The sequence below is a fragment of the Anolis carolinensis genome, chromosome 1 (assembly GCF_035594765.1).
Source record: "Anolis carolinensis isolate JA03-04 chromosome 1, rAnoCar3.1.pri, whole genome shotgun sequence".
Lineage (NCBI taxonomy): Eukaryota > Metazoa > Chordata > Lepidosauria > Squamata > Dactyloidae > Anolis > Anolis carolinensis.
The window spans coordinates 81082068-81095490 of record NC_085841.1 but is presented as its reverse complement, the minus strand read 5'-3'; the positions used below and the strand labels follow the sequence as shown (position 1 = coordinate 81095490).

Sequence of the window (13423 nt, the reverse complement as noted above, 5' to 3'; positions counted from 1 at the left end):
GAAACATTGCTCATTGCAAATTATTACAATGTCCTTCAGTCTACTGAGTTAGTTTTTTTTAAAATAAAAAAGTAAGTAGAGCCAGTAATTGCGAGTCAGTTTTGTTTTTTTTGTATAAGTTTCTAATGTGGCTGCCAATGAAAATATTCTTAAGTTACATTGGGCGTAACACAGGATTTTCACACTACCCCTTCCTCAAGGGAAATCCGTAACTGGTTTCAATGTGACTGCTTCACAAATTGTGGAGAGAGCCAGTCAATCCATTTTGCTTTTACTTGAATTTTCACTGGCACAGACCCAAGGAACCAAGGGGAAACAGGCAGGGCAGGGCTCCAAGTTTGGCTTAGAAAATATTGTCTGTTTTTATATCTGGTTCCTTTTGATTTTTAGTCTGCTATGAACTTATTAAAAGGGTAACAGATTAACTGTCAAAAGATGGAACAGGTATAAATGCAATACTCATGGACACCATTTGCAACATCATGTGTGTGTATGAATATATAGAGTACGTTTCAGAACATTTCCCTTTAATAATGAAAATCTTTCTTTGGAGTATGAAGTGCGCTTCAGAGACCACCTCCATCTTGTCAGATCCTCCACTGATACAAGTTGGGTGCATGCACTGAACAAAGAAAAGAAGAACCTCAAGGGAAGTTCCAGCTCTGCTGTAGGCAGTTAACCTTTTCCTTCTGCCATTTTGCCATGGTCCTGACAAAGGTTTCTTCATGAACCAAGACAACTAAGAACCTATTCATAAATAAGACAAGACAGGCAGTAATTAAGCACGACTGGAAAGTCACATATAAAACACTAAAGAAGTCAAGCTGGTCAAAGAGGTATTCTAGATTCCAAAGACACCAAAAGCCTTATTGCTTTCTTTACAGTGGCTGTATATTATCAGAAACACAGCAGATTTATTACCTGACTGTTGCCTGACCATTGATTGCTTTTAGTATTCTGATAGATCACTCACACAATGTGACCTGTCTGTAGATTATACATCTTTCCTAATACTGAATGAACTGACTGAAGTTGAAGTGAATACAATAACAAGACCTGACACTAGGAAGATGTGGAAAAGAAAAGTAATAGATGGTTGTTATGGAAGTCTACCAAGTCTTATGTCTCAGAAACCACTAGGCAAAAATTCAATGTGTCTCCTGTTGTTTGAATTTGGGCAAAGGGTTTGGTGGCTCACTGTGGCCTCTCCTATTTCAGTCTTGATTAGAATAGATTTACCTGTGTGTTGACTCACCATTCAACCATTAAATCAATATGTCTACTTTATTTAAGACTAACCAACAGGAATCCAACCTGTTAATTAGTTCATCAATGCATGCCTGGTTCAGAACCCAAACACATCTGACTACAAGTAAACAAAGCAGGGATATCTGTATAGCCATTCAACTGCTATTTGTTAAGAGCCACTGTTTAGGCAATTTTCAGTCTGAACTTTTTTGCATTTTAATTCCCTTTGGTTCTACTGATTACAATCAATAATCCACCCACAAGGATTTAACAAGAGGTTAAACCCAGCCTGTTATAACTTGAATAGGATAAAGACTTTTCACCACCATACATGTTTATTAATGCTTGTCTGTCCATGTTAACACCCTACTACTCTTAATGTATCTAATGCTTAAAAAAATCCAAATAAAATAAAACAGAGTAAAAATACTACTTGTGTCCCAGTTACTTTCTTTTTTTAATCTCCAATGCATGAGGGATATTGTGCTTTGTGATTAAAGACCTTCTACATATTCTTCAGTAATATAGCTGTATTCTGGGAATTGAAAAAATAATGCTACCATCTGTAAATATCAAATTCACATTAAACTTGGTAAAGCTCTCAGTAATAGAATGAAATTGTCATTTTAAAAGATCAAAAATGTGCACTATTAAAAATTTTCAGATTTCTCCATCAGGCACGAGTAAGAGTATTGGAGAGTTCAGTAACTTGCATATTCTTTTTGACCCCAGAGTTGGCCTAACAGAGGTATTTCATTCATATTGATTTTGAATCCCCTCCGGTTCAACACAGGTCTTTGCGTAAAAACTAAAATAAATTATAACCCCAAGTTCTCTTTGCATATTTTCCACATTGGGATCCTACTAGAGAATCAGAAATCTGGTTCAGTAGATTTACACTACCTTCTGGTCTGCCAAACATGTTTGCACTGTTGCTGTAAAACTTCTAATTGAATTTTAAACAGAAACAGCTTTATTCTATTTCTGCTCCAATTTATTTCCATGAAAAAGTTCCAGTACACTTCTCATTTATTAAACTTTAAAAACTTCACAGTACTGTGAAAATTCAGATCTATTCACCCAAAAAGAGATCTATTTACCCAGGAGATCTTAACAGATATAACACCATAATTATGCTCTACGCACTTACAATTACTTTCACTGCTCAAAATAATAAATTTAGGGCTTTCCCCAGCATAGTTTTCATTTAAGGCTATTACATTAAAAACAAAATATAAGAATTCATATTGCTGAATGTAGTGATACTTTAGCATAAAAATGAATAACGATTCATGTCTGAGAAGAATTTTCATTCAGTTCAGTTAACTGTTTTGCGCACCAACCAGTTCAGCCATATGCTGAGTTCTTTCCAAAGCAAAAAGCATCAGCAAATGAAGACATAAAGAAAGCAGATTGCACTGGAGATAAAAGAATCTTTGTCTCCTGGCATCAGTGGCCAAAGTCCAATTGTTGATAAAATACCCCCTTTGTCCCCTGGCATCAAGTGGCCAAAATCCAAGTGTTGAATAATTTGTATGAGAGTACAAGCATGTCTTTTATTGTAGTAGAAAAGATTTCAGTAGGCTTGTGCACTATTTCCAGTCTAGAATATATAAGCTTTATGATCCTCTTTAGCATGGTGCTACTATATAGATGAAATCAAGGGAGAAATCAAAAATATAAACTCTATCTAAGGTTTAGGTTTGAGTACCTTGCACAGCTTATAGAGTTACAAAGAAGAAGTTATTTCTTCCCACTTGGTATCTCAGTGGAATTTTATCTTGAAAATGTGTTTTAATGTTTGTGTATTGTAAGGAATTGTGTATTATAAGGAATTTGAGAATTAGAAAGCTTCTAGACTGATGCCGATGACATCAACTGATACTTAGACATTCAAAAGAAACAAGTGTCCATACTTGCTTGCTTCTATTAAATAACATCTTTTCGCAAGGTGGGGGGAGTGCTGTTTGTTGTTGTTGTTGTTTTTTTAAAAAAACAACCTTCGGAACCTCTCATGGGAAATGTTCCATTTGGGGGTTTGCTTTATTTTATCTAATAAATTATGGTAATTGTGTGATTACTGCCCTTTCTTCTGTGTGGTTGTTTTGAATTGGCCTGAATCCAACAGGAACATTTCATTGGCAGAATTGTCTGTCAGCAAAATTGGGACGGGATAATCTTTCCACTAACTGCAACTTCAAACTCTGTCTTGACAAGCTGCAAAATCTTCAAATACCAGTTTTCAGAACTAGTGGGAAAAAGGATAGGATTGCCCCTAAAAAAACATCTTGGATCTAGTTGCTACTGAGAACATTCATTGCTAATGAGATTCCTGTGTAGATTGTCATTGTGTGAGTGCCATGGAACTTGTTGGATTTTTTTCCTCAAATATTATTTGCAGCTTCCTTGTCTTTGGAATGTGGTGTCTTCAAGTGTGATAGAGTCACCTTCTCTCTTTAAATAAAAGCTGGATGGCCATCTGTTGGGGGTGCTTTGAGTATTTTTGCATGGTGGGGAGGGGGCTGGACTATATAGCCCTTGAGGTTTCTTCCACCTATGATTCTATGAAAAGTTTAAAAGAAGTATTAGCATGCACATAACTCTTTTTATGTCACAAACCTGTTGTGCTTTTTTATAATAATAACCAGCTTTGCTAAAACGAAAGATCCCTTCACTAATATGAAAAACAGCGATAAAACACACACTTCCTTTTACATTCTCTTGAATATTGTGTGGAGTTTGAAAGAATAACTCCCTGCTATTTCATTTTTACTGCCTTTCCAAGTTTTGGCCTTGAGAGCTCTGTGTTGCTGTTGTTTTTAATGGACACTGTGTACTTCTGTTCACCTTTGTTTGAGGGACCACTTACCTGCGTTACCACTTACCTCAACAAGTATAACTATGTTGAGGCTATTTCTATGCTAGAATACTACGTTTGTCATACATGGACTATAGGATTGCATTATCAGCATTGACTGTGGATTGTGGGAAAATCGCTGAAAAAATAAAATGAAACTGGGACAAATATTTGTATAATGCAGAATTGTCATCTCCTTTTCTGAATCAGAAGATTATCACATAGCACCCTCCAATTTCTCTCCCACATGCTGTTCTAAAAAAGAAGGTTAGCAGAATTGAGGTTTGCAATGGCCCATGTGTCTGACACATGATGACTGTTTTTTTATTCTCTGTTTATACCTTATGTAGGAAAAATAAATGTTTTGTTTGTCCTGTCGTCAGTCCAGGCCACATACATCACCGTGGTTTGGCTCCTTCTCCTGTTTGTCTGCAGGTGTGTCCTCCACTGTCATTATTCGTCCACTTGTTAAGAGTCCTAAATTTAGAAATGCCTCTGACCTGTGGCTTTGGCATTTAGACTGCAAAACATTTATCACGTCTTAAATAAATCCCAAAAGTGTAAGTAGTAAGGAATGGACTTCTCATGGCCCAAGTAACTGTACAAGGTATTTTCTGTAGAAGTATTTCTCGAAATTCCTCATTTGTCTATGAAAATCATTAGGATAAATCTGTAAAACCACGCCTTTCTTCAAAGCCATGGCAGTGTTTTCGCTATAGACTAAATGGAAAACATGTAGAAAGGCCATCTGGCTTGGATATTTACAAGAAGGAGACACTCTTTATATGTCTCTATAGATTGATGTTGGTTGTTAACTACCATCCACTCAAGTTTGATCTATGAGTGACTCTCTGACTATGATATCTTCTAGTCACTCTCTCAACAGCCCCGTAGATTCAGGGCCATGGCTTTTTTTATTCTCTATCCATCTGAAATAAGTCTTCCTCTTTTCCTGTTGCCTTCTACCTTACTAAGCATTCTCTTTTTTAGTAAGTCATCTTTTCTTATGTTATGGCTAGAGTTTGACAACCTCAACTGAGTAATCTCGGCTTCCAGAGAGAGTTCAGACTTGACTCTCTGTAGGACCCATTTATTGGTCCACGGTATCCACAGAACTCTTCTCCAGCACCATATTTCAAATGAGTTGATTTTCTTCCTATCAACTTTCTTCACTTCACTTTCACATCTGTCCATAGATATGAGGAATATGATGCACAAACAATCCTAACTTCAATATTCCATGATATATTTTTACACTTAAGGATCTTGGTCAGTTTCTGCATAGCTGTCTTCCAAGTCCTAGTTTTCTTCTGATTTCATGATTACAGGCTCCATTCTAATTAATGATTGAGCTAAGGCATGAAAACTGTGGGCACACATCCTTTTGCTGCATATTAGGTTCTGCATCGAACATTTGATGTATTTCACTGGAACTTGAAGTTGGAGGTGCTCCCTTTCTTGCTGAACTCAGCTATTCCCCACACTGAACTGCTGAGGGAGGAGTACACTGGACTGTTTTTCATATTTCAAGGAAGATATATTTTTCCAGGAGACCATGGCAGCCAGATGACATCTAAGGACTTAGTCTGTAACACAGCACAATACTATTTAACCTGGTGTTACCTGGCATATAAGAAGTTGTGGAATGCTCTGGAGTTTTGGTAAAACTCCAGAGCACCCCCACACTCTGGATTCATATGGACAGCTTACACAGCTTGGTGCCACCAATCCTTTCCCCCTGATCTATTGTCACTCTGTTCTTACAGAAGCTAGACAGAGAGCTCTGGAGAACTTCTGGCCATTGCCGATCATATTTACTGACACCAGGAAAGACACTTGTGTGACCATGGAAAAGAAGAAGAGTATGGACTTCATTCTTCCTTCTGCTCAGAGATGGAGCGTCTGAACAGCTCCGTGGAACCCAGGCTGGTCTAGAGCAGAAATCCTCTTGCCCAACCCCAGATTTTAGTGTAGATGTAAATGAGCCCTGTGTCTATGGTAGTGAGTTGAGTATATGAAGGCAGGGCAAAACAGCTATGGGAGCATTTCCAGCTATTTATCCTACACTTCTGCCTTTTTATGTGTCACATATTTCAGTGTACTATACATGTGCACCTTGAATAACCAAATGTTCATATATAATTCTAGACATAATTCCATCCCAAAGAACGGTGTGTCTTTTTTGTGCGTGCATGTATACACACACACACACATATATATAATTACTTACAGAACTGGACTCTAACATTTAAAGGTTTCTATCCCTTGGAAAATCTGGCCTAATATTAACCAGTGGTCATGGAAAAAGAAAGAGGGGGGAAAGAGTGGAAAATCAGACTCTGAAGTCTATAACCATATGGCTTTTTGGCCAAGAATGTACTGAATTTGTTTGTTCACATTTATTCATAATGCATTTCTTTTTTGTATATATTTAGTACCCACAATTATAGGTTTTTTCTGAGCAAACGATATAATATTACTCCATGGCTATAAGCTACGTGCTTGCCAGAAATTTTTTTAAAAATGTTAATGAGTTAAAGTCATAGTTTAAGATGTAAAAAAATTAAAAAGCGAATACCTCATGCAATACTAAACAAATAAAGAAGAATTAATTTAGAGAAAATTAGGCTTATGTATAGTCATTGGATTTAATTTTATTTTTCACTATGGTAATCTCATTTGAAACAGAATATTTTAATGAAATATTAATATTGATAATTCCAAAGAAATTGATTTTTTGAAAGGCAATACTTATTCTTAGATTAGTCCATGTGTTTAGGATGTGTCCTTTTGAGAACTATTTAATTTTGTTGTATAGCATATTCCTGAATATGCTGCCCTTTAGGAATTTTGAACTACAGCCTTGTCAGTCTCAATTGATACAGTGCATGATTGAACATTATTAATTAAAAGTTATAGACCAAAATATCTCCAGGGTATCAACTTGGGGGAGATTGTAAAGTATTATTGTTAGATCATTGCAATGCACTATACATTTGACTACCTTTGAAGACAGTTTACAGATAATTGGTTCAAAATAAAATAGTCTTGTTAGCAAGTGGGCACTGCAGATAGACCATATGAACCAATTGTTGGTTGCCAGCAGTTCCTGGGTCCAATTTAAAGTCCTCTTTTCAATCTTCAAAAGCCTAAACCAGAGATGGGTAAAAATTATACCAGTAGGTATTTAGCAAACATACTTTTCTGGAAATGTATGAAGTACAAAAAGGATTAACAATGTAGGCTTGTGCTTTGTCTATCAGAAGTTGTTTTATTAAATCAATGAGACTTTTTCCCAGGGATGCTATGATAACTGTATCAAGCAGGTTAGCAACCAATTTTTAAAAATCACTCCCACAGTCTGTTATCAGCCTTCATATCTTTTCTTAGCCTCAAATTACGAAGCAAATGCAACAAATAACCCAAAAGTTAATTAATACAAGTTAACTCTTTAATACTAGCAGTTGTTAACACTAAACCTAACAAGGACTCCCAAACCTATCTGCCTAGGTTCAGAAGTCTAGTTCACAACATAGGCCAAAGTACCATACAGTTCCGTCAAGTAGGATGAAGGTGTCTTTCTGCTTCCCAGATCCCGGCTACAGCCTTCCCCTTACAACATAGCTGTTACCTCCACAGCAGAGAACAGAGGGGCATGTAGACACACCAGGGCCATGCCAGAAAAAAAATCGGGGGGGGGGGGGGTTGATTTTTTTTTTTTTTTAGAAAATCAAGAGAAGTTTCATAATACAAAATAATTTAGAAATCAGGCTGCATCAATAAACTTCAGTGGACACTCAAGACAGAGAAACTTCAGTGGACACTCATGGGGATTTAGTTAATCAGTTAAAATTAATTAGTAAGCCAGTCATTTTTTTTAACCTAAACACATGGACTAATCTGTCTAAGTCTTTCCCTCCTGCTTGATGTAGCTTTACAGTACCTCATTCTGTTCCCAGATCTGTTAAATCTGTTTATGTGGCATTGAATTGTTGACTACTTGTAAGCTGCCCTCATTCCCCTTCGAAATGAGAGAGGGTGGGGTATTCAGTAAATAAATAAGTATTAACCCTGTCCAAAATTCAGTCTGGCAACCATAGAGAAAGGACCAAATACTCTTAGTAGTATTAGACATTAAATAAATGACCATGACAATGCATTGTATATATTTTTCAAATTTATCTTAGGTTTTAAATCTCTGCTTTGCTGATCATCCCCCCCCCTCTCTCTCTCGTTTGTTTATTCCACAGCTCTCAGATGCTCTGACTGTCGCATGGTACTCTCCAACCCCACAGGAATTTTTACTTCTCCCTGCTTTCCTAATGACTATCCCAACAGTCAAGCATGCAAATGGACCATCAGGGCTCCTTCTGGATTCATAATTCAAATTACCTTTGTTGATTTTGAGATTGAAGAAGCTCCCAACTGCATTTATGATTTCCTAAGATTACACACTGGAGAAAAAGAAGTTACATTGTGTGGTATAACTGCCAGGGGTTTATCGTTTAATTCATCTGGGAATGAAATGATTGTATCTTTTACAAGTGACTTTAGCATCCAGAAGAGAGGCTTCAATGCCAGTTATACCCGAGGTGAGTGTATGTAAAATTATCCTTTCTTGATATGCCTTCTGAATGCATGTCAAAATGTTTCTTCAGGATTGGGGCTTGAAGACATATGTCTCTGCAGACAAAAACAGAAGCCAGATTTTGATATACTTATAAGCAGAATAATTCAAACCAGTTACATAGGTGTTCTCTTAATATTTTAGGAGAGCTAATCTGCTGTAAGAGAGGATAAACTGGGGTAAATAGGTAGGTAAGAAACTGGGAATTTGGTTCAAATCTCAACTCTGCCATGAGCTCACTATAAGACAGTGGTTCTCAACCTGGGGTCCCCAGATGTTTTTGGCCTTCAACTTCCAGAAATCCTAACAGCTGCAGAAGGGTGCAAAGCAATAAATTGTTATTGGCCAAAGTCCAGTGTTATACCTCTCTCTGTTTTGAACTAGAACTTGATTCCCTCCAGGTGGCTTTTTAATTCTTTGGAGCAGGTTTTCAGAATGTATAGAGGGCAACAAACTTGAAAGATGTCACCTGTTCAACTAGAAGCAGTGAGTTCCAGCAAATGTGCAGCATTGGTTTCTAGTTATTTGTAAATACAAGTATTGGCTCCTAAGTAGGGTTACTTTGTGAGGAAATATGATCAGGTTTATTCACTTAAAATTCAAAGGCTTGAAAGCAAAGGGCTTTTATTTGGCAAACAATATGGTAAAGGTTCTCTTTGCAAAGTTGGAAAAAAGTTCTCCATCATTAATTTCTCTAGTCCAGTGCAATACTAATATGCAAAATAAGCCCTTTGAGATAATATGTAAGAAAATAAAAATGTTTCAAATAATTAGTCTACTGTTTTACAGATAGTTAGAAATGCCAGTGCAGATTTGTAAATGGCTTATTAAAGTTCTCTGGGAGGAAAGCCCAATGTAATATTTACAAAATAAGATATCCTTGTCATCTTAGCATATACTTAATCTGACATATTTTCTGCATACTTTTAAAGTGAGAAAGTGTCACATTAGTTTAATCAAAGTTAAATGATATCCTGTTTATATTCCAGTTGCTGTAGCCTTGAGGAATCAAAAGGTTATCATTCCACAGTTCTGGACTGATACTGTGTCTCTGGCTAATTCCATCCAAGTTCCAGAACTCAACCAGTTCACATTGTGCTTTGAAGCAACTGAAAACAATGGCAGCAGCCATAACTGGAAGGCTTTCTCCTATTGTGATTCTTCTGCTACAGAATTCCTCAGCTTTGGAAAAACAAAAGGGGGGCACTTTATATTTATCTCAGACACGGAGTGTATGCTAAATGATGCACTTGATACCAATCCAGATGGAGACTTCTTCACAGAAACATTTGAACAGCTTTGCATTGTATGGGATAGTTACTCTGGCACTATTGGTGTAAATGTCAAGCATACCTATAAAACAGTATTCTGTTCAGATTCTTATGGAAAGGTAATACCTGCTAATGGGAAGTTGGTTTTGGGCTCTGATAGAAAGGATATAAACCCTCTCAATGGAGATATTTATAATTTTCGCCTTTGGAATTTCACAATGAACTCCCAAGTACTCTCTAACCTCAGCTGTGACGTGAAAGGCAATATTATAGACTGGGAAACTGACTTTTGGAGTATCCCAACATCGGCACTTAAAGCAGAAAACAACCTAAGTTGCGGTAAGCATATTTTTATTGTATTTTCCCTCCCTGATGTAACTAAAAATGAGCTAAGCTTCCCACCGAGCAACCTCACCTTTTCTAGTGTGTTGTGAAGTGCTCTTCTCATAAGGTCCATTTGTTACTTCTAGCCATGTTTGTTCTTTTTATGAGCTGTATTGAGATAGACTGGGCTCCAACATTTCAGTGGTTCACTAGAAAGGAATGTTTTAAGTGCTTTTTCATTGTATTATGCAATGTAGAATCAGTGTACAATAATAAGAAATTAAAATTATTTTTCTCCCTAGATTCATGTATTTAAACAAAACACAATAATAGAGCTATTTGCTATAAGGCACACTTTTTATTTGATGGCATAAAAACTTGTCCCAAATAAGATTTCCAAGTATCCCATATTTTACAGAATGGCTTTTATTTTAGGGGCAGGAAATTAGTATTTTTAATACTGAGTGGGACACTGAACACTCTACATTTGAACCTTTAAGAAGAGAGGAACAAACAAATACGTCTGCATTTCACAACTGGAGATTGTTATACCAACTGTTCCATTCTCTTGTGCTTTAAAGCTACAGAATATTTTCTTCTAATCCCAAACCAACCAAAATGGGGGAGAAAGTAGTAAAGTACCATCTCTCTTTGCTATGCATATTGGGAACACCTTCTTATATTTAGGAAAAATAATGTGGGGTAGATTAAGTAAGGAGACTGCAGTTGTCACATGGTGATGACATGAGCTTTTATGGAGAAACTGGGATTTATAATTTCAACATGTGAGTTTATAGAATCCTGTAGAATCCCAGGATTGGAAGGAATCTCAGCTGGCTGCCAATGCAGGAATCCACAGCTGTGATGAAGTTCATTTTGTATTGCATTTTGTAACACCAATTCCAACAATATATTGCACAATGTGAAAGCTGCAAAAAAAACTGAACAAAAAATTATGTGGGTTGAAATATTTTCTTTACAAGGACAAATTAAAATATTTGGGAGTTCTATAATCATTGTGGGAAACTTCATGAAATCAAGGGTTGTTGTTCATATGAATTTGAGTTGTTGGAGCTTATTATCTGATTTTATTGAGTATTCTTGGTCAAATGTCTTTGTAGAATTTTTTTCTAGTTCTATGCTATGTAAATAAAATGATGAAGCAAACAGATTTTTTTTGTGTAAATCTAACCAATTCTGAGGTTGGTTTGAATTTTTAATCAGAGTTCTCAAGCATTTTTATATGGTTAGTATAGGTTTGATATTTGGACAAAACAACACGTTAACATCTATTTTCTTGTTATAAACCTGAATTTTGATTATCCATTATTACTGCAGAAGATCTGAAAATTCTATATAGTAAACAACAGTGAGTACTGAGAATGAGTTAAAACTAAGAGTATGCAATATAAAATTTGTGTTTATGACAAAATTTAGTCACAGTCAAATTATTGCATCTTTTTTTCAGTTTTGCTTTTGGTAAGATGCCAAACTGTACCTGCAAAATTCAAAGCATAGCCAGGTTTGTGTGGAGTATGAATAGGCAAAAGGATCTTATAGAACTTTTGAAGTTAACTAAGAGAATGAAACTGTAAAATAAGCTTTTTGTAGACTTAAGATGCAACTACAATGTAGAATGAATGCAGTTTCACGCCACTTTAACTGCCATGGCTCAGTGCTATTGAATAGCAGGACCTGTAGTTTTGCATGGTCTTTAGCCTTCTCTGCCAAGGAGTGCTTTGCCTCACCAAACTACCAGAATTCTATAGCATTGACCCAAGACACACACATCTTCTCAACTCATTTTCAGCACCCCTATTCAAATCAAATATAATTTCTATTTTAACCAACAAATACACAGTTGTGATTGTATTACCCCACTTCAGAAATACTTGTACATAGTGTTTAATAAGATAAGCAAAAACTGTAAAAGATGCACATGGGAAATTTACTGATCTTCTCATCTTGTTCAGCAAAGTAATTTACTTTAAAAGCAACCTCTGGAAGCAAATGTAATTTCAGGAATAACAGCACTGTGGAGATTTGTCTTGATTGTTAATTTAATTGAAAAAATAAAAAAGACAGACATCACTGCCATTATATCGAATAAACAATCAAGGGAGTATCCTATATGCATATGAATGTTAATGTTATCACTCTTCCAAGCTTTGATATTTTTACAAATAGGTATACATTTTTTCTGGTAAAATATTTTAATGGACTCTCTGAGCATAATTGTATTAATATGCTGGCAAAGAGAACAGCCTCTTGGGAGAGCAATGCCCCTTTCCAGGATAATACACCATTTGTAATTGAATTCCTAGCTGCCTACATTTGCTTTTATTAGAATTGTGTAGACAGAGTCAGTGGCACATCCCATAGTGTATACCAAAATATAGCTCATTCGCATTGAAGCTCTCTGCACATTAGAAAATTAGTTATGCGTTGTCAAAGATCTGCTGAAATAAAGAGCAGTTTCCCCAAATTCATGTTCCCAGAGTTTTGCACTTCAGCTGCATACCCTTAGCATGTGTTTTAGTTCTTGTATTACAAATCAGAGTACTTTGGGGGGTCCTAAATATCTCCTGACACCAATATTCAAAAATGTGTGGTTCAAAGATATGAATTCTGAGATTTCTTTCCTGGATATATTATAAATTAGCTCCTGTAGACCCTTTGAAATTGAGCTTTGCTCATCCTGACGTGAGGCTACTTCTTTCTCCAGTAATGCCCATTTTCTCTTCCAGCTTAGACTTAATTAGCAGTAGTACTAACAATATTTGGGAACTCTATCAATTACATATCAGTAAATGGGAAACTTTGGTTCATCAGATATTTCAGACTTCACTTTCCAGAAGCCCTATCAATGGCAATGGATTTATGGGAGTTTTACTCCAAAGTATTTCAAGAGCCTATGTTATGGTACCCATAGCCTGAATTGTACTCCCCTTCTTGATTGCCACAATGTCTGGAAACTGTCTATGAATTAAGGAAATTAAGGAATTTAGGAAATTTTCCATGTTTTGTCGTGTCAAAATCCACAATTTTAGCCTCAAAATCTGCCCTTCAATTTGTACATGAGGTTGACTTGTATAT

General features: G+C 36.2%; 1 protein-coding gene across 7 annotated transcripts in view; it reads left to right on the top strand.

The window, feature by feature from the left end:
• Positions 1 to 13423, top strand: part of adgrg6 (adhesion G protein-coupled receptor G6) — a 124612-nt gene that overhangs the window by 45525 nt on the left and 65664 nt on the right. For 5 of the 7 annotated variants that reach the window (XM_062977947.1, XM_016998380.2, XM_016998378.2 and 2 more), the window contains exons 3-4: positions 8356 to 8697; positions 9722 to 10342. The exons of the other annotated variants lie outside the window; for them this stretch is intronic. In XM_062977947.1, the coding sequence (XP_062834017.1) occupies positions 8356 to 8697; positions 9722 to 10342 (963 nt within the window). The remainder of the gene's footprint in view (positions 1 to 8355; positions 8698 to 9721; positions 10343 to 13423) is intronic. 7 annotated transcript variants of the gene reach the window in all.